The 24,193-nt window shown below is 39.3% G+C and overlaps 2 protein-coding genes and 1 long non-coding RNA gene across 17 annotated transcripts in view; 1 reads left to right on the top strand and 2 right to left on the bottom strand.

Moving 5' to 3' along the window:
• The window catches only part of LOC136408373 (uncharacterized), a 57,838-nt gene that overhangs the window by 15,213 nt on the left and 18,432 nt on the right, over window positions 1-24,193 (bottom strand). The gene's annotated exons all lie outside the window — the stretch shown is intronic.
• On the top strand, window positions 1,937-19,032 carry OtopLa (Otopetrin-like a). Of its 14 annotated transcripts, none has more exons than XM_066389213.1 (17): window positions 4,275-4,443; window positions 4,510-4,613; window positions 6,820-6,999; window positions 7,074-7,204; window positions 11,034-11,256; window positions 11,311-11,484; window positions 11,713-11,796; window positions 13,475-13,552; window positions 13,798-14,098; window positions 14,149-14,309; window positions 14,361-14,538; window positions 14,603-14,848; window positions 14,979-15,275; window positions 15,405-15,672; window positions 15,727-16,008; window positions 16,345-16,525; window positions 16,579-18,872. In XM_066389213.1, the coding sequence occupies exons 2-17, from the start codon at window positions 4,533-4,535 to the stop codon at window positions 16,885-16,887; spliced, it is 3,174 nt and encodes a 1,057-aa protein (XP_066245310.1). In that variant the 5' UTR covers window positions 4,275-4,443; window positions 4,510-4,532; the 3' UTR covers window positions 16,888-18,872. The 14 variants fall into 14 exon arrangements, with proteins under 14 accessions (XP_066245311.1, XP_066245322.1, XP_066245310.1 ...); XM_066389219.1 differs by having other exon boundaries at window positions 4,278-4,443; window positions 13,906-14,098; window positions 16,579-19,032; XM_066389214.1 differs by lacking the exons at window positions 4,275-4,443; window positions 4,510-4,613 and adding an exon at window positions 1,937-2,154.
• Window positions 19,073-23,612, bottom strand: HisRS (histidine--tRNA ligase). Of its 2 annotated transcripts, XM_066389229.1 has the most exons (8): window positions 23,321-23,612; window positions 22,891-23,169; window positions 22,260-22,499; window positions 21,615-21,836; window positions 21,349-21,555; window positions 20,993-21,290; window positions 20,660-20,937; window positions 19,073-19,720 (listed from the first exon to the last, which is right to left on the bottom strand). In XM_066389229.1, the coding sequence occupies exons 1-8, from the start codon at window positions 23,408-23,410 to the stop codon at window positions 19,487-19,489; spliced, it is 1,848 nt and encodes a 615-aa protein (XP_066245326.1). In that variant the 5' UTR covers window positions 23,411-23,612; the 3' UTR covers window positions 19,073-19,486. The 2 variants fall into 2 exon arrangements, with proteins under 2 accessions (XP_066245326.1, XP_066245327.1); XM_066389230.1 differs by lacking the exon at window positions 22,891-23,169.

Raw genomic sequence — 24,193 nt, 5'->3', positions numbered from 1 at the left:
TTACCTTCTTACTGATCAGAGGGGAAAAGTCTTGTAAAAGGTCCGATTCAAATACTCTTTTTAGCTCTTGTCCATGTCCTCCCCCTTCCGAATCCAATGAGAAGTGGTCAAAAAGATATACTTCAAAATTCAGTGAGTATTACAACTCATAGGAGTTTTAAACTACTGCACTTTTTCTTCTCCTCTTCATTTTCAGCTTTTGCTTCACATTTGGTTTCTCTTCCCACCTATAGGCTTCACTCGAATATGGCTCTGGTAAGGAAAAGCTACCTAAGAGGCCTGATTCAAATACTTGGTTCTTTTTCTTACTTATGACCTTCCTCACATGTCCATGGTTGATCTTTGTAAACATAAGGAACGCGCTATTAAGATAACAGACAAAGCGAAGAAAAAGCGAAAAAGCGAAGAATTAAATTAATGTTTGTACATAAGCGAGAGAGAGTTTGCATCCAAGAGTGAAAGTTTGAGTATTCTTGGAGCTGTTGGACAGTTGTCTGATGATGCAGGACTGAAGACGAAACGTATAGACCAGGCGTTACTTGGGTGGTTAAAATAATTTTTCCTGGCTATTTAAACTCAAGCATGAAATTTAATGATCTAAGACATATCTGTGTGTAATAAACGCGCGAATTTGTCCTTATATGACCGTTTTCGTCACTTGATTTAAGAGGAAATAAATAGACCATAAAAAAATTAATTTCATTTACCCTGAAACGTTTCTGTTGTTTTTATTGTTAAACATGGTTTTTGTTAATGATTATTATTAAATCTACAGAATATCTTAATAATTTGTTCATTGGTAAGAATATAGTATAGTTATGTACAAAGAGTATGAAATAACAATATATGAACTGGAAAAAAATTAATAAGTGGATTTAATTACTAAACCCCTTCATTAATGTTATTACTAATACCTAATAGTCACTGTTAATATTATTATTTAAATACAGGGTGTCCGGGAAGGCCGTGTCATAAATTCTAGGGGGTTATAGAAAGGCTAAAATAATGCTAAACTGAATATAAAAAATTCCTAGAGGCCTTCCTTACTAAGTAATTGCTCTGACAGTAATGGATTTCCATTTCTAGATTGACGCCTAGCAGCCTGAACAATAATCTGGATGGTTAAAATAATTCAAAATTAAGAAAGGTGGACAATGAAAAGAACAACTTTAAATTTTCTTTTAATGCTGACATGAAGAGTAAAACTATGTTTTCAGGGAACTGTCCTACCGAGGTTTTAATAAACGATTTTCAGAATCTGCGACATCAGAAAAAATCAAATCAGGGAAGACATGGGAGTCAAGAGCGCTGCGCTACGAATACGGCGCCGGCGTGACATTTAGTGCTAACACCAAAGCCAACTCCAACGTCAAGTTCATAAATTTACACTTCGATACTCAAATCCAACTTGTCCTCAAATATTGCAAACTTGCATTTTTCCTAAACATCTATGACTCAACTGACTGCATCGCAACCCTTAAAAATCGATAATAACCCCCCGAGAAATTCCATCAAGTCTCCAACCCCCTCGTAAATCTCGAATTCGATCCTGAAACGGAACGACGAGGGCGAGGGTGGAATAATTCTACACACCCCCGCTGTACCCTCCCCTTTACCGCGATCATGTTGTGGCGAGGGGTTGCATCGTCACGTGATGTAAACAGATTGTTGCGTGGCGCGCCTACGACGTTGCCAAACCGCAAAATTTACTAGTAATGTTGTACAAGTGTATTCTTGGGGCAATTTTTTGGGTCAGTGGACTTTCACCGAAAAACACATTTATTTTGAAAAACGGTTTTTACAACTGAGAGTGATATTACATCACGAAAACTCATAAATACCCTCCACATGGCAACCCTGAAGGCACGCATAAACATTAATAGGAGCTTAGCTTGGAGAGAGAAGGAGAGAGGCGTTCAAGTTCAAAAAAGCAGTCCCGCTATAATATAGTAGCGGATGCATTAAATAGGCAGTTCTTCTGAAGAATGGCAGTGGAATGTTAAGTACGATGGCGGTTCTTCAATGAAACGGTTTGCCTTTAGTTCGGGCAGTGAAGCAATATCGTCTCAGAGATTTCTGCAGGTCGCATGCCTGCTCGTGATTGCAGACCACAGTTCTTAGTGTTAAATGCAATTGGATGAAAATGAAGACTCGGTAAGTATAGTAAGTTAGTGGGAAAGTGCGTAATTTTTATTTAAAATCAATCCAGAGAGGGCAGCAACGCGATGTTTGAAGGCTTAGTTGTGAAACATAGATTGTGTTTTGCCGGCAAACCCGCACCGCAAAACCAGTTTCAATTTAATTCGGAATTTTTAGCATTTACTAGGAGAAATAGACACACTGAATTCAATTAAAAAGCATAATGACGACCCAATGCAATTTCAAGGTGCCTCTCGTTTCCTTGAACCGAAATCGTTATGTAACACACTGAGGTAATACCCTTCGTTGTTACACTATAAGAAGGTACATTGTTTGGCAAATAAAAAGTTAACAAATCTATCTCCTCAATACGGGGACAACAGAAATGCCGATTTTCGATCGTTATGACGCCGTTTTCAGCGTCGACATGCGTCCTACTACTTCCCACTATACTCTTTGTTCTTAAAAACAGGTGTTTTGGAGGGGATAACCGACGGCGAGCGTCGTTTCAGGGAACTTTCATCTGAAGGACGCATTACCCACATATTATAAAAAAACCTACAAATTTACTAAATGAGCGTCCCGGATTTAATAATCAGAATATTACAAAAGGGAGTTGACACGACAATGAAAATACATATTGGTCGCTTATCTGGTCCTCACGTTGAGGCAAATTGGTTTCGGGACCCAATTTTGTAATCCAGGCAATAGAACGTTCCCAGGAGAACGAAGTCAATCGAATACAAATGCGTCTGCTGTTCGACTGCATTTAGCCTAGAATATTTCCTTAATTTTGATTAATTACACCGAACAGTAATTTAGGACACGAACTAGAGGCATAATAAGTGCCTGTTCGGAGGTCGCAAAGGGCCAAAGTATTCAGTTTAACGAGACCATTGTTTCCGACAAGAGTTTTGATTCGCTTTTGCGTTGCAATTTGCAACTTTACTTCCGCTTCAAATCGCGCCCTGACAAGACGATAATTAACATAATTTAAACGGCATCGAAGTGGAAATTATGGGTAATAAGTCGCCTTTTGCCAATGTAATTCGATAGAAAAGCTAGAAAACCATAGTGTAAATAGGCCCGTTATATTCCTTCAAGTTAGAATTTATCGTTTTCAAGTTCATAGTGAAGTAGAACTATAATATTTAATACTGTGGTGTGAATGCCACGTCCAATTGAGTAAAAATGCATAATCGCAACTGCTCAAGTATGCTTAAAAACTTCACGCCATTATCGATTTTAAAGTGCAACAATAAGAAACATAATTGCAATATTCTAAAACGTCCCAAAAGCACTTTAAATAATTTTATTAAGAATAAAAGCAATTTTGTCTATTAAAATTTGTAATTATCTCCACTGTGCCACTGGCCGCTGTCAACCATTCCTTATGTGGTAAATCTCAATTCTTAAATTCTGAAATCTTAATCTGTTCCCAGATCATTAGCCGTCTCTGTTTTCACACGAGATTAGACAAGGGCAAAAAAAATTGGGTGAAGACAGTCACCCAGTGATAACATTCTTGTGCAAGACGCACTATGTATTTCGACTAGGCAATTGTAGTTCGGGAGTTTCTGCATATGTCCAGTAAATATATTTTCGTCAAATTGGAAAGGCATAAATTTACAAAAATTAAAGGAAAAAAAGTAGACTCTGAAGTAGAATTCTCTTCGTTGTCATGGTAGGAATATATGGGAATCCATTTAGAAAAATGAACTGTAAACGGACAGGAAATATAATTTGAAGAGATGTGGGTCCGCATGAAAGCGTGTAGTTTAATTTATGAGTTTCAAATTATCAGGAAGTGCCTAATAATTACCGTTTCGAAATGTTCCCATGGTGAATGCCTATGCTTCAGCACAGCTTTGACCAGCGACAAGCTTTGACCCAAATATTGGACGCGACTCAAGAGACACCGTGCCCTTTGGTGGACGAAACCTGTACTATGGAAAAGCCACAAATAGATATTATGGGCATTGAAGCTCTATAATAGGCCGAGCTTTCAAACTCTCAAAAGTAATCGATGATTAAAGGTTACAAGCGATTTGGTTAAAGCTGAATACAGAAGTAACTTAAAAATAGTTGTTCCTCTTTACTCCCGGGAAGTAGCAAACAAAAATAGTAATTTTAACCCAATTTCAATGCTGCGCACAGCCCTTTCCGCCAAAGCTTTAAGCCTCGTATTGGAGGTTGCAGTTAGATGAGCAACACGTTTCGTTTCTGTATACTAGTCGCGAAAATTCTCAAATAGTCTCTTAGGTTTTCAAGTTTGTGCAAAAACTCTTAAACCATATGAACAGGGTGAGTTATGAGGGTGAATTCTCGGTAGTAGCAGATTCAAGTAATTCAATCACTGACCGATTTCAGCGCCAATATAATGAAGAAGAAGCATGCTGAAGCATAAGGTCCAAGACCGACAATGCGATCAGCGCTTGCAGAATCTCGATGCGGTCAAGTGCCGGGTCAGAATTGTAAGTTTTATGTTGTGTTTGTGTGAGCTTCTCACAATAATCCCAATGACATGAGAGTGGCGAACAAAAATCCCTGTTTATTTGTTTGCCGTTACTGCCCATTACAAGCTCATTTTACAGGCAGCAGTGCTTATTTTGGTTTTCTAATTAGTAGGGCCTAAAATAAACGCATAATATGTTGATGCGCGTATGTATGTGTGAGCGTAGCTCTTTGTCCGTTTGTGAGGGTTTTAATTTGAAATTTAAATAGGACAAAGAGAAATGCCATTAATTATCATGAATCAAGGGTGTTTAAATATGATAAACAATTAGCCTTCGCCATATCATCAAGTTTGAAAACGTGTAACTGACAATCTTTCCATCATCAGATTGTCAAGAACTTCCTTATGAAGATCGAACAATACAGGGCGTAGTGTGGTGGAATCCTGGTGTCCAAATGACATGGATGATGGATCGTCGAAAAATAAGTCCAGATTGATTAATAAACTATTGACAAATACAGGGCAATTCCGACTTTGAAAATTAATACGCGAGACGTCTTATGTATTGGACGACTCAATAGTCCATGGAAAATAGAACATTAAGCTTAAGGCTTAGCGGTTTCAAGGTCTGAACCGACACCCAGGGTCGAAACAAAAAAACTTCCCTTATTTTGGCCGTCATTTTTGCAGACAGCGGGGCGCCAAAACTGCGCAAAAGCCAAACTCATCTCGGACGCCCGAGTCCGTCGACCTATTAAACTATGTTGTGTTGTAGTAGAGTAGGCCGTGTGTATCAAAAGCTCTCTCCGATCTCGCGCAAATGCTTTTTCCCCTGAATGATGGTACCGGTACTATTTCCTGCGCTTTGTCCCCGCTGAAATGGGACTCTTAAGGCCCTTCCGGTAGGGATTACCAGTCGAATGTCGCAGTGTAATGTGAACGGATTATTAGGGCACTCGGTATAAGAGATTTGATCGCCCGCTGTGTTCAAATCCTACCAAACGCTGCCAGGTTGAAGGTTGTACCCTCTTTATAGTAGTTCGTAATAACACAAGGTTGGTAACTACTAATAACTGCCTACCTACATTACACCTTTAGTCGGACTAGCCCTCATCTCGATATGGCATGTAATATGTATTTTTTTTAACTTGCCGCAAATAATTATAAGAGCTGAATGATCAATAAATACATTCAAGGGTGTGACCTACTTAAGGTCGCCTTAATTATATCGTCCAGCGGTTGGAACTGATCGGCCCTTTGATGTTGTATTTATAGCAGTTCAAAGGATGTAACCTAGCTAAAAAAAATACCTACGTTCCTGTATTATTAACGAACAATGGCAACACTGGCTCTCATTTAACAACAGTCGCTGTATCAAAAAAATGACTGTCGCAGCTTCGTCGTTTAATGTCGTCATTTAAGTGACGTTTAAGTGACGAAGTTACGCATATTCAGAAAAAACTTTAAACATTGAATCGCAGGATCAAAGTAAAGACAGGTCAGGAAATTGGAGCAAAAGCCGAAAAATATAGAAAAAATCTTAATTGTCATTTTTAAGGAATTTATTTTATTTTTGACGGTCCTGACCCGTATTGGCGGCTTCTTTTACGCCTTCTGGCTCGTTTCTTTCACTTGCGGTGCATATCTAACTTTCAAGTATCGAAATAATAAATATCCAAGCAAATACGAGCCTATTTTAATTAGACGCAAAGAGTAAATCATTTCCCTCCGCAAAACATATAAATAGAGTCGAAGAAGTCTGGAAAACTTAAAGTTGAAGTCATTTAACAGCTGTGTGTAAAGTATAAACGCACAATTTAGCGTATCGATAGTAAAGATAATTGTTGTTTTTTGCGGTTTCAACATGATAGAAAGAGAAGAATGCTTAAGAGAATATTCTTAAAACGCTCCTTATCTTGCGATTTACATTACCAATTCCCCTCTTTACTATTCTATTGCGTTACACATAAATACATAGAAATATTACATCAACAATTCAAGCAATCGAACATCCGCCCTACACCTTTATGACCGCCATATACGAACCCAAATCCGGCAAACTAACTGTTACACAATAATCAATTATCATATCAAAGACTCAAACATCGCACCTTTCTGTCTCCTTTTGCAGTTGGTTGAGGCAACAAACTTCATTGAAAAGAAAGTTGTATTCATGTACAATGGAACTGGTAATAGTGACGTTCACGCGATAATTTTAATTACAGTACAAAATTAACATGCAACGGTGTCCTTACATCCACGAGATGAAAGAGCGCCTTCTGGGGGAACAAGCCCCAGTGGAACAGATACAGCCTTCGAAAAAACCCACGACACCGCCACCTGCGAAGATGGACCAACAGCATCAATTGCAGCCACAGCAACAGCCTGTAGCTACAGTAGTTAAAGTGAGCTTAAGGGCCAATAGATCAAACGCTGGCACCTATAAACCGCAATTTCAAAATGTATTATTTTCTTTTAGTTAAATCCTGACGGGTTCGGGTCTCACACCTCGCCGACTCACGTGAGGGCTGAACGGACGCCACTAATGCCAAAGCAACCAGAGGACGACTTCCACGTTTACCATACCAAAGTATACCCTAAGAATGCAAAGTAAGTTTTGTCTATAATTTAAATTGAAATGAAGAACGACTGATATTATCGGTCAGATCAAATAATGTAATATTCATTTGGCATTGTTTATTCACATTAGCGCGCACGGTCAAACAATACAAAACGAACGTCGCAAGATTTGACCTCACCGTGAACAGACGGTGACCTGACCGATAATATGAATCGTCCGAAGTGCCACCATGAAAATTTGTCGCTTCGTGATTAAAAGGCCAATCATTATAGTTTTAGTGTAATTAGGTAAATATATGATGTAAGTGAAAAAATGGTGTAAGTGAGATGATTTTAAAATACAGCAGCAAACGTACGTTTTCTGTGAAATTGAAATTGACTGAATTTTGACTGACACAGTCAAAAAATAACACTTACGTTACCAGAAAATGAACATGAAATTTCTGGCAACCAGGACCTGCTACAATTTTATTGTTTTAACCCAGTTACGTTAAGTCTCTTAGTGTGTCTAGATCACAATCCTGGCAACTTTACCAAAAAATAATGTCCATGGAAACAGTAAAATAAAGACGTAGGATTGGTCAGTTTCGTGGTTTCCATAGAAATTATTATTCAGGTAAATTTGCCAGTACATTGATTTGGTGACCCTTACAAAATCGACTTGGCTGAAATGTTCACAAAAGAGAATTCGATACATCAAATATTACCCTGTACAAGTACACGGAAATTACGATATAGGGAATGCCAGGAGCTGAGAATAATTCTAAAAACAACAAAAACCCTTTCAAACCCTTACACCTTTGTTCAGAAAGCACCCTCTTGGGCGACATACAAAGCCCAAGAGGCAATTTGCAAATTGTTTATCACAATCTGCTGCTCTTGCGCAAAACAAAGCGATTCACGCCCCTCGGAACGGGTAAAGAGTGGAAATTAAAACGGCGCCCTTTAACTGGCAAATCAGGCGATGAATGGGGAAAATAAAAGAACGAGAGCTATATAGAGGAATCGTTTCTGGGATCGAGAAAATAAACAAATAAGTCCAGATAAACAATTAGAATCGACGCGTATGCTAGGGGTGAGGCGAGGTCAGGCGCGGGGTCACTGGGTCGAAATCCCGGGACGCAGCTTCCCGTGGACCAATTGGAATCGCTGCCGCGGGACACGTGACTGCAGCATCCCTTCCTGCTCTGCAATCTCTCCCGTTTTCGAAGGACTCGCTCGCCCGCCATTCGATATATACGGCCGGTCCTGGGGTTATCGAATAGAAATCTAGTGATTATGGCTTCTATACAACGATCTCGGTGTCGTCCGATTACTTTCGATGAGACCTATTTTCCTACGCATTAACTCCTAGAAAACCCCTCCAATTTCCACGAATAAATCCAACTTTTATCCATATTTAAACTGCGAATAATTCAGAGATGTGATTAGTGTTCCGGGGACGCCAACGAAGCAATTTGCAACGATTTATTTAGTTGTTTTGACTATTCAAAACGATGCCCGGTGGTGAAGTTAAAGTGGCCACCGTTGAGGTGGAGTCGGAAAACAACATGGCGACTCTTCCGGTATCGCGGGCCCATCATCACGAGCAGAAAGAGGCAGGAGAAACTTCCAACAAAGAGCTGGAGCTTAAATTCGTGCAGGAAAAACCCGATAAAAGGTATACCTTCGCTACCGGGATAACACCGGGGACTTTGTTAAAAAATTATGCTCATGGCCCAACAAAGGGTGTTTCCGCCAAAAAATGTTACCATCCAAAAATTATACATTTTTTCATGATTTCACAGGCAAAACTACAATTTTGTACCACGCGTAAAGTTACTGTCGAACGGTCATGGTACTTTTGGCTTTTAGACAGAAACCACAAGAGAGTGAACGCTCCATGAACTATCCGACAAATTGATTTTGCTTCGGATTTCTAGGAATACCGAAAATTCGTGTACTGACCCTCAACTTTAACCAGCAAATGCAGCTTTTTATTCGACATTAAACAGGCTCTCTGGCGCTTGTTGAATTGTAACTAGAGATGCTAAGCAGATGGTTTAATGGGAAAATCATACAAAGGCGTAATAACCCATTTGAGATATAAAGAGAAAGAAAGGTTACTTCCGCACTTGTTAAGACAATTTTTGAAAATTATCATTGCATTGTAAACTCGGTACTTACCTCCAAATGCATTGATCTACGGAAATCTGGCAATAACGGAGCAGATATTTTCGATCTTCGCGTAATATATACATGTAAAGAAAGAGTTCTTTCTGATTCCCATCAGGTACCTATGTAAGCAAGCATCAACTCCTTCATAGAAACCTTCTTAATGCCCCTGAAACATTATAGATATATTAATGGTGGAAATTAAAAGGGGGACCAAATGTGCGACTAGATGTATTTACATCTGTGGAGCAAAAACAGAAATCCATATGTTAATATAACAAACAGTAACTTTTCCTGATTAAATTCAAGAATAATTAATATATGCAGGCTAGTAGTAGTAGCAATAGTAGTAGTGAAGGGGGGTAGAGCACATCCTGCTATTATGCTGTTAGGAATCATGTTCGCTCCTCAATCTACCCCTTTTCACTCTCTATGAGCCTAAACTAACCAGGGTTCCCATAATTGACCAACAGTCTTATCTCAAAATCTCATGGTTTCATTGTCCTCCAAGCAATTTGCATTAAGCCACAGGCACTGCCGGTAAACTTATCGTCAGCTACTGGAATCTCTGACCACTTACAAGGTACTGGTCTGTAGTTGAAATTTATATACCTCAGAAGTTGTGGAATGGAAATGCGAAAGAAATATATAGCTAGTATTGTCTTGCCTCATTGCAAGCAAAGACTGCGAGGGAATTGTATTCAAATTGGTATTAGTTAAATGAAAACACTATTTAAGGGATTGGAAATATGTGTTAAATGGGCGTACGTAGCCTGCTTTGAAGCACTTCGCGGGTAGTTTTACCTGGTAATATTACCTGTTTCCCAGACTTCAAATCGCGCTTTCGAGAGTGCCAATTTTCAAACCGTTCCCCTGGTTCACTAACTAAAAAATTCCCGCTACTCTTGAGGCTTTCTTATAAATTACTCATAATTCCGAAATTATAGAAGTAAAACGCGGTAAACACACATTTTTAAATGTCTTTCACTGGAATCGGGGAACGTTCGAAATATATCGGCCATTTTGCCGTTTGTTTCGTGCCGCTTTACCGTTTAGAAACAGTTGAATTGAAAGAACTGTGAGAGATTATTAGCCAAAGCCACCTGAATTAAACAAGGCGCAAAAACTGGAACTGCGGCAACGCCGTCAGTTCCGCAACCCAGTTTCTTTGAGTTTCCAAGAATACTGAAATTTACGAATACAAATTGGATTTATTAGAATTGAAGAAGTTTATTTATTATAATGAACTTACTAGAATTAAATGGGTTTTTGACCCTTGGTCAACTAAACATTGGAGTTCCCGTATTTCCAGACTCAAGGCTGCAATTTATTTTAGAAAATGGAAACGAGCCGAAAAAGAGGGGGAAAATAGTTGTAACTTGACTGACCCACCAGTTTTCACGATGATCCAGTAGTTGGTTTGTTTACTGTGGCGTTTAGATTGTTTATTTTTAGTTCCTTGCCGCAGCACTTTATTGGATTTCGTTCCGTAAACCGGGAAGAAATCCTTTTTTCCGGGAAAATGTTCCGAAATAAACGCGTAATGAAGTATTTGTGCGTCGCTGATGAACCGCAGTACGTATTCTGCCCCAACTAAGCAATTAAATCTAGCCAGATTCGACTAACGCTATCGCTGATGCAATTTTCTTGTCGTTACTAAAAATACGAATTTACTACTTAAAATAATAATTCACCTTTTTTCCAGAACCTCTCTTTTCATTATAATGAGTTTTGTCTACGCGAAGCTCCTCGTCGTAGTGTGTATAGCTTATGTGTTCTCGGACGTAGTTACCCACAACATTCCATTGTACTATTACGAAGGTTTCTTCACTTATCTTTACGGCATGAGCATACTCTTCCTCCTTTACGTGTTCTGCTTCCTACTGCAGGAGAGCTCCTGCTGCAACGGTGTCGAAAAAGAGAAAAAGGTACCTCAACCTCTCTAGTTACGCATGACGGTCTGATAAAGGCGAGCTTTCCAGGTAAAGCCGCCGCCCAAACAGAAAGGTTCGAAAGAAAAAGACAAGGAGCTGAAGAAGGAGGAGGAGAAGAAGAAGAAAGAAGAGAAGGAGCAGAAGAAGAAGGAAGAGAAGGAGAAGAAAAAGGAGAAAGAGAAGGAGAAGGAGAAGGAGAAGAAAAGCAAAAAGCAGGACAAGGTGAGGGTTAAGTAGTAACAAGATAAACGGCTTGCGCGGTGCACAAGGAAGATCGCTAGAGCACTTTTCATCTGTCTGTGTACACGTAGATTCCGGATTGGATGCTTGATTGGCGCGCATTTAGTAACATCTTCATTCACCTGAACTAACCCATTAGCTCTCGCAATCGATGATCTACTCCGGAGTCCCAGATTTTGCTAAAACTTCCTAATGTCCAGGATGTTTCAGCAAAAAGCGTCCAGCTCGAAATCCAAAGCGGACGGTTCTCACGATCCAGATTTCAACATCTCTTTTAGTTTCGAAGACGTTAAGGTATGTACACGCATACTTGCTTTCTAATTGGCCATTCTCCAACACGAACGCTAATTAGCCAAAGCGGCAAGAGGATGATTTTGAGCCCCCAAGAGGTTCCAAAATATTAAGGAAGCAACAAGGCAATCCTGGCTCGCAATCATCGCTTATTTGGCTAATTAACTAATGCAAACCGAAGTGTGTGTGTGTGTGATAAGTAGTATTTAGTATCTAATTTTCAGCCACATCTCACTCGAAGTGTGCTTAATTTGCTTCACTCGTAGTCGAAATTTCTTGACCTCGGCGCCGACGACTCATCGGTCTTTTCAGTCAGTCGAGTTGAAAACTGCTTTGCGATCTTCCTCTGTCCATGAACATGACACCAGAAATTGCTTAAACCGCCAATTGTGCTTACGAAATCAGTTTTATTTCGATCTGCGGCGAGTGGGCAGCTGTTGCCCTTGTTTCAATTCAATGCTCCGATAAAACTATCGGAAGGTTAAGAAATCCTACAGTGGCACATTTCTGGTGTCTAAGCAATGTGTCTAACAATCTTCCACTTAGATTATAGTTAATGGTGAAGTGCATTGTGTTTAAGAAGGTCTGGAATGGGCTCGTCAAATATATAGAGGAGAATTCAAGGAGATCTCCATAAGGGCGATGTTAAAAACAAATGGGTTTGAGTATGCAAAAAACAAATAGAACGAACACGGGTGCGAACCTGGAGAATCATTAATTGACCATTAACCCGGGAACTGTGCAGATGCGCATGCGCGACGACCACGTTGCCAAGTTTTCTTTTTTTTGGAACGTGGGCAGGAACCAACGACCTAGAAAGTGGACGTAGTACTATTTTTCAGTTCTGTCTCCCTTCGGATATGAGTCGAATCCATGGCGGCGAAGTCGGAAGAAATTACGCCACCATGACCTCTTTAGGCCCCGGTTTATGAACGCGCGTTAACCTTACTCTTGCTACGCAAGTTAACTCGAGACATTTCTACGACCATGAACCTATGTTTTTGGCGGGTTAACATTAGGATCAGAAACCTCGTTCCGGTAGGAGAGAAGACCATTTCTGGATCATCATAAATACTCACAGGAGTACTGCACGTGTATCTGACGTCCGTTTTCGGTTTATTTCTCTGTTGGAATAGCCCCATGATCTCTTGCAAAACCACAAACTGGCGTGTTCTAAATAAGATAAGCCGCAACTCTTCCGCCATTTGAAAATCCGTAGGTCTACTGTTTCTTCTAGGTTGTCGGTAGGAACAAAACTCTCTATAAACCATCTTATAAAGTTGAACAATTTGACAACCTTTGAGGTGAAGCGTATACCCGAACGAAACTATCAAGATAAAAAAGCACTGTTGCTGTTTGTATGTGTGGGACTCTGGTAAAAAAAACAACTTGGCAACCCGGGTTTCCACACATGCGTATTTGGAGAATTTCCGGGTTTGCTACCATTCTGCACGTTTTCACCCGTATTGGTGAGTCTGTGTAACGAACACTTTATGTATAGTCCGTTGCGAATCTGAGGACGCACCCTTAAACCACGAAACCTCCTACCTCCCAGTCCTAAAAACGTCCCACCTTTTTATTTGTTTGTTTGGCTAATTTTTAATTAACCTGTTTTTATTTTCTGTATTTTGCTTGTTTTTTTTTCTATGTTTTTGTTTTGGGCATTGTGTTGTGCGTGTAGAGGGAGAAATTTCCGCGCAAGATGCGTGACCTAATGCGGGCCAAGGCGGATTTCACCAGACGCACCGTTAACAACAAGGTGAGCTGGCTTACTATCATTAACATGAATCCGTCGACTTTCAAAGCTCGTCAAAACGACTTTTGAGAACAAATCTCCGATACTACATCAGTAAAAAAAAATACACGCACAACCTGCAACTTTTTCCTATTATTTACTGCACCTTTATGGGTCCGAGTTAACCAAGTTAACTCATTCCCAGATAAAGGGCAGCTTTTCTTCCTTTTTGTTTTCTCCTTATTTTGCTTTGGTTTACGTCCGCCCAGAGCACCACGTACCGGCGCAACAGCGAAGGCGTGGTCGACGCTGAGGACGTGGTGCCCGTGCCCGTGACCGAATTATCGGAACGCGTCCAACACCGTCACTCTTCACAGGGTCCTCAACAGCCTCAAGAGGGCGCAGGCGCTCCTCCTCCTCCGGCACCTCCTCCAAGCGCTCCCGGAGGACACGTCAACAACGTCGACGTGGAGAGTGGAGCTGCGATGCATCAGAAGATCAGATGCAAGAGGAAGACCACTCAAAATGACCATAGCCACGGTAGCTTTTTCTTGAGGATAGGAGCTATCGGTCAGTAGCTTTGCACCACCTCCTTTAAATGCTAAACGTATTTCTTAAAGCTTTTGGCTTGGGGACGATGATTTACAACGGGTTGGAATTTGGCGTCTTCTTCGAGATACCGTTTACCTCGCCCTGCTACATGATCCTCAGGGGAGTCAATCCGGTGTTGCAGATGATATTCACCTTCATGCAGATGTACTTCATTTTTATGAATTCCAGAGTGAGTAATTTCAATTCATCTCTCTCTTATATTATAAATCTCACTTAATAGCTGAACATCCATCGGTTCAAAGTGGTGGCGCGGTTTGGGTTGATGCACGTTGTGGCCACGAACCTCTGCGTCTGGATCAGAACATTGGTGCTCGAATACATTAAAGAAATAACTATTTACCATAGAGATCTCTTGAACGCTACCGCGATAGTTCCCACGGAGATTGCTCCATTCGCAGGTAAGGATCCTCCAGCGAAAAGAGGCTTATTGTGGACTAACCCCAATCGCACGGCTGTTTCCAGAAAGTATCAGACAACATACGCTTCGTAACGCTAACACAATTTTGGGTACTCATTTGGCACGACCCGATTTCGTGCCCAGCAGCACTATTGCCAGTACCACTACCGCTAGACATTTGCTGGCAGCTACAGTTGCTGCAACTCCCCATAACTTTAAACGAATCATTACTACGACTGCCCGTAGCGCTTATCCCTACTTTAATAATATTGTTTCTCCGACTACTACGTTGCGTCCCACTACCACCAGAAGTAAGTGGTAGTAAGCGGTTATGTAGTTCTGTAGTGATAATTTTTTTAGAGAATTTTTACGCCCTCGATAGTAGAGTAACTGCATGCATTTAGCTCTCATCAACTAACCCCTCATTTTCCGCCCTCGAAGATGTGTTCACCAGTACTCCGGCCGCGATGTGGCGAATGCTGAAAAGCAGTGCGGCTCCTTTCGTCCAGCAGACCACGACCGCACCTACCACGTCTTTCGCTAAAATTACAACTACCCTCCCCACCACAGCCCTGTCCGCATTAAGAACTACAGGAGCCCGTACTTGGGAAGTGTTCACCACTGCCCCGACCACGACCAGCACCCCGAGAACTTTCGCACCCTCCACTTATCCGAGCTTTAAAGATTTCTTCGATCTTAGGAGCTTTAATAACATTGTCTCTAATGAAATGGCTAACGGTATGTGTGTAGAGGCCCATCACTAACAAAAAATCATGTTTTAGAGTCTGCTGTAGAGATAGTTCAATATTGGTGATTGATATCTGTATCTATCTACGAATTCGTTAAACGAAAGCTCATGTGTTGCAGTCGCTGAGGAACCGGAACTCAACGACTTTTCAAATACTATCTCCAATGGCAGTTCTGAGTTGCTAGATGACTTGACCCCTCAAGCCTTCATAAGATACTTCACCAGGAATCTCACTCGTACTTCAAACGACAGCTGTGGCAGGATTAATATAATGGGCACAATAGTCCAGGACTCTGCTCCCTACTTATTCCCCTTCATCATTGAGTACTCTCTGATAGGGGCCGCGGTCATTTACTGCATGTGGAAGCATATTGGTCGAAATCCCAGGTAAGTCCGTTTCAACAGTATATCGCGTTTTTTTTCTATATATGAATCTTCCAGGTATGTGACTCAAGAAGACCTAGAACACCGACTTGAAATAATGCTCAGCAGGAGGGCGGTAGCCATCGCGCAGGCACAGCAAGGACGGGTGGACTGCGTGGGGGCTTCCAAAGGCCTGTTTTTTGGATTGCTGATGTTAGTCGCATCCTTGATCTGTCTCATCTTGTTCTTTGTGCTCATTCACCACAAAGAGTTGGGGCTGCTGGCCATTTACTTGGCTGACGTGTCGCATTGCGTGCTAATGGTGCTCAGTATCATCGCTATTATAATCGGATTTATTAGGTAAAGATCTCATTATCATCATGCATGTCGTAGGTTTTAAGCGACGGTAAACAAATCACAAAATAGCAGGAAATTTCTGGAAAAATTGAATTAGCCTTAGGTTAAGTGTCTCAAATGCGAGACTCACTGTTCTGATCTCAGAAACAATGAGAGATACTATCTTGTTTACGTTTTGAAAGGTGTACAACCTCATGACACCATCGACTTTGAGATACCCTGTACACGGAGAATTTTTGAGCCTCCATATTGTACTGACTAGTAACTGATTTACCTTTTGATGTCGCATATCGTTTTGTTTGCTTAAACTGAATTGAAAACGATGCACGTAAATTGCAGGGTCCAAAACTTGAAGTTCAAAACCGAAGAGCAAAGCGACTTGAACGACATTTTGCTACGCGTGTCCGCGTTCGGACTCTTCACTTATGCGGTCTTCAGCGTCATTGCCGGACACTACAATGCTTTCACCGTGGAGCCTAATATGCTCGTAATGGTCACCGGTGTACTTTCAATTTTACAGGTGAAAACCTCTTTTACAGGTTTAGGGTAGACAAACTCCGTGGTTGGTTTCAGGTGGTCTTGCAGCTCCTCTTTATAGCAGACGTCTCCCGCCGCCGGGTGCACCTGCCCGAACACGACCGCACCAAACCGGGCCGCCAAGTGGTAACTTTCCTGCTCATCTGCAACATAACCATGTGGATCATCTACACCTTCGAGACTCAGAAAGTGGAGGCTAATCCAGTGCAGAAACGATTCTACGGGTTTCTCACATGGGCCATAGTGCAACGTCTCACGCTTCCTCTCTGCATTTTCCATCGATTCCATTCAGCGGTAACATTGGCGGAAATTTGGAAGACCAGCTACAAGGCACGTTTAGAGTAGAGTATTGTTGTCGTGTCTTCGTTTTCCGCGAGATAAAGCTATATAACAGTATGCGATATAGGAAACCAAAGAGTTCGAGGATCACTTGGCGGTAGTGGCACCTGCGGGTGCGGTAACATGCTCTTCCTGGGTTTTTGTACATATTGATTACTACTAACAAGTCTGATGTTTTTGCTCACGTATGTAAATACGGCAAGATCAGTGTTTTTTTGTTTCTCTGTAATGTTTTTATTTAAGATTTTATTCGTGTTGTTAATTTTTTTAAAACTCTAGTTTTAACGCTTGATTTCCCTTCGGAAAAACGCGCTATTTACGGCAATTTAATACACAATAAGTTGATTCTGAACAATTTCAATAATTTGCTGCAAGACTGAATGCTTATCGAGAACGTCTTTAAAGCGGACTACTTTAAAATTGATATACGCACATGCTCATCTGCCACGGATACGTAATCATGATCTCTCTGTATATAAAAATACACAATCCAAACGGATATTCTCTGCCAACTTGACTACATGTGATGATGTCACATTTGATGGACTTCTCGCTCAGCTGATGTTAACTTCAAAAAGTAATTTATAAATTTTTAATATGTTCATCCAGATGACGTTTAACCCGAAAAAAGTACCTTTTTTTCTCCATACGTCACAATAAGTTGAACGGAAAGAGAAGAATTTCAATTGGTCGTGGTTTTTTAAACTGGGTACTATATTCTGATTGGCCAAGTATCGGCGGGACGTTTAAATTGTTTGTTTTGATTTTCACACTTACTGCACACCTTTACACTTACAGCGAATTGTTTGTAGATCCAATAGGCTGAACATAAGGATCAGTTTAGCGTTAAACTATCCTCATGCAGCCGGCAATATCTCTTGTAATAAGTACAAAATTAATAATCTAGTTAAAGGCAGTTTTTTGTTACTGATGTAAAATACGAATTTCCTTTGAACTGCTATTGTATTACATAGTGTATTTTTAAGGAAACATTCTGGATACTTAACGTGGAATCAAAATTGTTGTAACGCTCCACTAGGCTCTTGAAGGATCGTACTTGTGTATATAAAACTCAATGTCTATAATGTACTTATTTTTGTCGTCAATTATCATTTATTCTTATAAAATATACGCAGAGATTTTTTACTTATTAAATTTATATGTATGTGGACCAGATACTCAAGACTACAGCCATTTATTTTTTGAGCGTTTTTGATCGTTGCTTCGAATCAACAACCACGGTAGATTTACCTCACTTTTAGTTCTAAAAAATGCATTATTCCTTTAAGGACGATAGATCGAAGACTTGACAACTTTACCAAAAGGATAATTTCCGAGGCAACGTTGAACAGAAACATAGTATCTTTTTTTCATATCAGGTCAGTTTTGTGGTTTCCATGGAAATTATCTTCCAGGTAAATTTACCAATTTATTGATCTAGTAGCCCTAAACTACTCAATTAAGAGCTTTATAAGAAACCGGTACTAGGACTACGCAGCTAACGTTCACGTCCATGAAAACTACAATTTTTATTTTTTGATATCATCTGAGAGATTTTACGTTCTGTTGTTAGTCGATTTAAGAGGTATTATAAAATAGCGAAAAGGGTATTATAGTGTTGTGAAAATAAATATCTCTCTCTCTTGTGTGTTAGATATAAGATTATGATAGAATCCTAGGAGTAAACCTTTTTTTTTCTGTGTGTATATACTCATTTAACTGATTGTTAATTCATTTTACTTTCACGCAAATCGGTTATTAAAGGAATTCTTCCCAGTATATTGTAGCCCTAAGATTAGGACATTAAATTCATATTACAAATGCATTTAAACTCTACGTAATGGGCGTATTAACACTGCCAGTCTTATTGTTAGACACTACTACTTTACGGAACAGGCTACTTTCTGCTTAAGGGCTCTATCTACACTTGCAGCTGTAGATAGGGACCTGAAGAGCTGTCATAACAATACATAAGCTCGATGTTAGTTGTCGTCAAACAATATTTTCGTGACGTAACTTCTTACCTTTGATATTATATTATTATTGTAAGCAAACAAAGATCGATGTATCATTAAACTTCCAGCGCGTAGGAACGTTTCATTGATTTTTACAATTTTTATTTTATTTAGATAATAATAAAATTATGAAATTTATACGCTGTGTTTGGATGTTGCAAGGGAAATCAACTAGGGGAAATAAAAATGATTTTAATTATTTGAAAATCATATCTTCCAATCATTTAAAATGCCATTTGCTTAGACTATCTGGGATTCACTTTCTTTTAACGATACTTATACAAACTCACTCCATAAAATTATTGAGTCACTCACATCATGAAAAATAGAACAGGTACTAATTTGAAACGTTAAGTGTTTGAGTTTGAAAGCTCTTCAAACCACTTCATTAGGGAGGTAAAAATGATAGTGAAGTTACTCCAGAGAACTAAACTGTCATTTTTGCACTTATGAACACATAGTTTCAGCTCACTTCAAGACGTACTGTAAATTATATATTGTCATATCACCCGGACCGGAGGTAACTAAGCACATCTTACAAATACAAATAAATACACATAATGAATTTACGGCTTACGTGGCTAAGAATACTATGAGACAGGTACTGTCCCGTTCAAGTTCAACTCGCCGAGTTTCTCTCTAAGTACGTTCGCCAACAAGGCGCGATTCACCTCGCTCTCCTCCCTGGTGACGACGTTCCTCAACTTCACGATTCCGTTCTTAATCTCCGACTCGCCCAAAATAACAGCAAACGGTATGCTGTTTTCCTCGCAATATTGCAATTGGGCTAATAGTTTTGGATTTTTCTTGTAGGAATATTCCACCTGGAAACGAGAATTAAGATACTTACAATTCCGGACAGTCCGGCTTACATACATCTAAGTTCTGAGATTAAAATATTCCACGTACATGGTTTCCCTGAAATGACTGCACAACGCTTGACCAAACATTTCTGAACCAAAAATAAGGCGTTCTAGGTAAATTTATCTATATCCAAGGTCACTTCGTTTTGCCGCTACAGAGCGCCACAGTTCTCAAATTAATATCGTTTTTTCGAAATAATTGCTCATTGTCGGTTTTCATTAATTTTGGAATTAAGAGCTACTACATAAAGAGGTGTGTTTTGACGCGAGCGGGTTTTTTTGTAATGCATGATTTGTAAATAAAAGTTTGTATTTTTATTATCCCTGTACGAATTGCTTTAATTTTTTTCTGCCACAAGCTGACTTTATTTTGAAACTTTTTTATCTCGTTTAAAATGGAACATTCTTCTATAACTGAGAAGGTAAACATGCTTCTAGTACACCAAACTTTCGCGAGAATTGAAAAGCAACTTAAAGAAACGGGTAGTTTAGTCTAAAGAGTGTTAATCAAAGATGCCAACGCCAAAAAATTGAGAAGAAAAAAATATGGTGCCATTCCAGTTGACTGATAGAATATCTGAGGAAATGGAAGGTACCAAAGAAACCTATTCCTAATATAGTTCCCAATAATTCACAATACAAATACATGTTAAGAAAGCCTTCAGGAAGTTCATCTAAAGGTAGAATTATGTTCATATATTTATTGCAAACATTGAAATAGTTGCCTGCATAAATCAGAAATGTGCTATTAATAAAAATTACAAATTCTGAACAACTTGGTGAAAGAAAAGTTTTCCTTGCAGAATTACCACATGATGTTGATGGCTATTGCTTATTAGATCACAATATTATGCAACAAGTTTGAATTTCAATTCATGAAACAATAAAAAATGCGCTTACCTTGAAATCGTCCTCCCACAGTTCATTGCACAGCTTCAGTCTCTCATCAACCAGCCCTTTCTGCGCAGTACATACATAAACATCCACTTCGGTGGTACGCACCTTCCGATTTGCTGCCAGAAGCTTTTGCTCTAACACCGCGAATAATCGTTCAACCCCCACCGAAACTCCCACACAGGGCACTTGCTTGTTTTTTACGTCGAACATGCCTACGAGGTTGTCGTAGCGACCGCCGCCCGCCACCGAACCTATTGAGACATCTTCACCTTTGCCCGTGTCTGCATATAAGAAAAAAGTTCAAAATTGAAATTTTAACGGCAAAGACGAACAAACCTCCTAGCAAAACCGCTTCATAGATCACCCCTGTGTAGTAGTCCAATCCTCTGGCCAAACTCAAGTCGAAAGAGACATTTTTAGATATTTGAAATAGCTCACAATATTTTAGTAAGAGCTTGATTGCTTCAAGGCCCTCAATGGCCAGCTTATTTTTTGACAATTTTTCGTCCTTCAATAGTTTGTATACCAGCTCCATCCCGCCATTCAGTTTTACGTATTCCCCAATCTGATCGGCCGCCTCCTCACACAGACCCTTCTCATCTACCATTTCCCTTTTGACCTCTTCCCAAGGAGACTGCAATTTTTTTCTTAAAAAAAAAAGCAATTCCTTAATTACACGAGCTCATTCTCACCTTATCCAATTTATCCACTGCCGAACAAATGCACCTAAAAGAACTTTTTGGTACCCCACAAGCTTCAAACATGCCGTCCAGCAGAGCCCTGTGGTTCACTTTAATCACATAAGGGGTAACTTGTAGAATATTCAAAATTTCAGAAACGATTTTGATACATTCAGCGTCTGGTATCATCGGATCATACGTTCCGGCAATATCGAAATCCTACAGAACAAACGAAACTATGTCAAGGCAAAAATTTAAATCGACAAAAACTCTCTTACGCATTGATAAAACTCCCGATATCTACCCCTGGATATTGAAGGGTTGTCCCTGCGGTAAACTTTGGCAATGTGATAGCGTTTAATGTTAGTGATTTTATTCATCGCCAGATATCTGGCGAAAGGAACAGTGAGGTCGTAGCGGAGGGACAAAATCTCGCCTCCTTGATCTTTAAGGTCATATATGAGTTTTGAGTCTTCGCCGTATTTGCCAGTTAAGACTTCCTGAATAAGGAAAATTGCACAATAAATTTTTAGCCTCGCTTATCTTTTGCTTGATAAAGAGTCAAAAATGGCAACATAAATCATTATTCAGCAAATGCGCCTCAGATTAACCTTGTGCAATTCCAACAAAAGTACCAATTGCAACAAAATCTGAGAAAAAGTAGCATGCATTTTTAGCTCATTTTCTGCCCATTCTCCTTTCCATTTCAATGCACTTAATAATATACTATTACAGCGGGTTATACCCGCAAAAAGCTGCATTTAACAACAGTTTTAATAAATCATGGGAAATTCATTTATTTAGAGAAGGGACCACTTACTGTGATCTACATTTCATTTCAATGAACTTGTAACCAATTGATTAAAGATCTATAGCACGGGACATACGTTTATTGGATTTTCTCCTTGACAATGAAAACTTACCTTTAACTCAAATACTGGGGTGTCAATGGTCTCAGCCCCATGTTTCTTGAAGACTGCAATAACCTTATTGATAACTGATATGCGAAGGGCCATTTGCTCAGGTGAATAGTCACGAGTTCCTTTAGGAGTCTTGAGGGTGAATTTTTGGTTGACATTGGTCTGGGGCCCATTATCTTCATTTTCCTTTAATGCCCGAGCCTGCTCTTTCAAGCTTAACAATTTAGCAACCTCTTGAGATATCTGCAAAAATGCAATTGTGATTTCAGATAAAAATCTCTGGTTGAATGAACTAAAAGAAAATACTTTCACTATGGTTTTATAATATTTTAACAGTGCAATTATACAATAATGACTATTCAAGGAAACATGCCATAAGAAAGTTACTTCCAAGCATAAATAACTGAACTAATTACTACAGAATAGTCTAGCAGCAAATCACAAAGCTATGGTGAATTTTAAACAAAGAAATATGGAACAATCACTGACCTGAAGAGGTCGAAACAAAGCAGAGCTTGTGCTAAAAGGTCTACATTTCAGTCTGGCATGCCTCATAAACCAGCCTAAGGTGCAAACCCCCATTGTAAGATGATAGGGCTCAACACTTCAACAAAAGAAATAACAATTAATTTACCTGATCATCTAAACTGTCCAATACATTTTTTGTATTTACATATCGGACGGAGGCAAATTTATTTATTTCCGTTTCAGAAAAACTGTTCATGTGATTGTACCAACGATTGAGATGAATGAAAGGTTTTAGGGCTTGTCTATTGGGTATGCATTTAGATAGGACAACATCAGCTGCTGAGGGCTCCCAGTCACAGAGGTAACTTTGAGTTGACATGTAATTATTCAAATAAGGATATAGGACTTCATTGAATGGTACAAAAAATGGGAATCCACTACGAACCTGAAGCAATAAGAATAAGCCTTTAATTAATGAGGAAAGTGATGCAGTTCTAACCAACCATAAGTATTGAAGTCTCTAGGCACTCTTTAGTCATACCAAAACTTGTAATTTGCAATAGCTATGACCAGATACTTATGAATTTTATACTCACCCAGTCTTTTTTTTCACCGGTAGCTTTTAACCTTCGAACTAGATCACCCTGTTCCCTAATTTGTTGGTCTAATTCAGTTTTTGAGGCCATATTGCACTACGATTTTTAAAGAAGATCAAATGAAATTTCCAAACTAAAACTGTCCAGAATTGGAGATGTGGTAATTACGAATATGCTGATGCAATATGTTCGCAACGTACAGCTAAAACTTGAATAAATTAAACGATTTAAAAAACGGTAAATCTCATGTGTTTGAAGGACTTTTTATTGAAACGAAAGGGTCGTTCGTTCCGTCGTGTTCGTAACGTGACTGTACAACTAATTTGATTGGCTGGAAAATGCTATGTTGAAGATTGTACCCAATAGGGTTTGCGGAGATTGGTTAATTTAGAATTATAAAAACAGGTCCAATTTCATTTGATTGACAAGTTGAAGATATTGAGGGAAGCCTGTCAAGTAGACAAAGTAGACTAAGAATACAATTTTATTTTCAACTTTTTAATCTACCTTGCAATTATCCATTGATAATAAATGATCATTATGAATAGATAGTGAAATAAATTTTAATTGAATTGAATAAAATTCAGAACCAATAATTCTCATTTTTGCAATTTCTTCAATTCCCTTATTTACTGTGTATACGCTATTTGTAAGAAATTTCGTTTTCGATGTACTTCTAATAATAATCAATTACAATCAACGAAATAACTGCAAAGTAGATAGAATTGCTTGCAAATTTGCATCTTGTAATTTTTACTTGCTAATAAATATCACAACAGTTGAACTTATCGAATGTTATATTCTAAATTCAGTTAGATTACTTTTGTTAAGCTCCAGTCAACAAAACTGTATATTCCTTAGCAAAATTTATAT

Source organism: Euwallacea similis, chromosome 4 (genome assembly GCF_039881205.1).
Source record: "Euwallacea similis isolate ESF13 chromosome 4, ESF131.1, whole genome shotgun sequence".
In the NCBI taxonomy this organism is placed as follows: Eukaryota; Metazoa; Arthropoda; class Insecta; order Coleoptera; family Curculionidae; genus Euwallacea; species Euwallacea similis.
This window is presented reverse-complemented; position numbering and strand designations above follow the sequence as displayed.

Excerpts from the sequence above, each read along its gene's own strand:
- OtopLa (XM_066389213.1), top strand. The coding sequence starts at position 4,533 with ATGCTGAAGCATAAGGTCCAAGACCGACAATGCGATCAGCGCTTGCAG. Across the intron at positions 11,257-11,310 it reads GTGTCGAAAAAGAGAAAAAG|GTAAAGCCGCCGCCCAAACA; the intron begins GTACCTCAACCT and ends CGAGCTTTCCAG. Across the intron at positions 15,276-15,404 it reads CTCTAATGAAATGGCTAACG|TCGCTGAGGAACCGGAACTC; the intron begins GTATGTGTGTAG and ends CATGTGTTGCAG.
- HisRS (XM_066389229.1), bottom strand. The coding sequence starts at position 23,410 with ATGGCCTCAAAAACTGAATTAGACCAACAAATTAGGGAACAGGGTGAT. Across the intron at positions 23,170-23,320 it reads CCGGTGAAAAAAAAGACTGG|GTTCGTAGTGGATTCCCATT; the intron begins GTGAGTATAAAA and ends TTATTGCTTCAG. Across the intron at positions 19,721-20,659 it reads TGTGGGAGGACGATTTCAAG|GTGGAATATTCCTACAAGAA; the intron begins GTAAGCGCATTT and ends TCTCGTTTCCAG.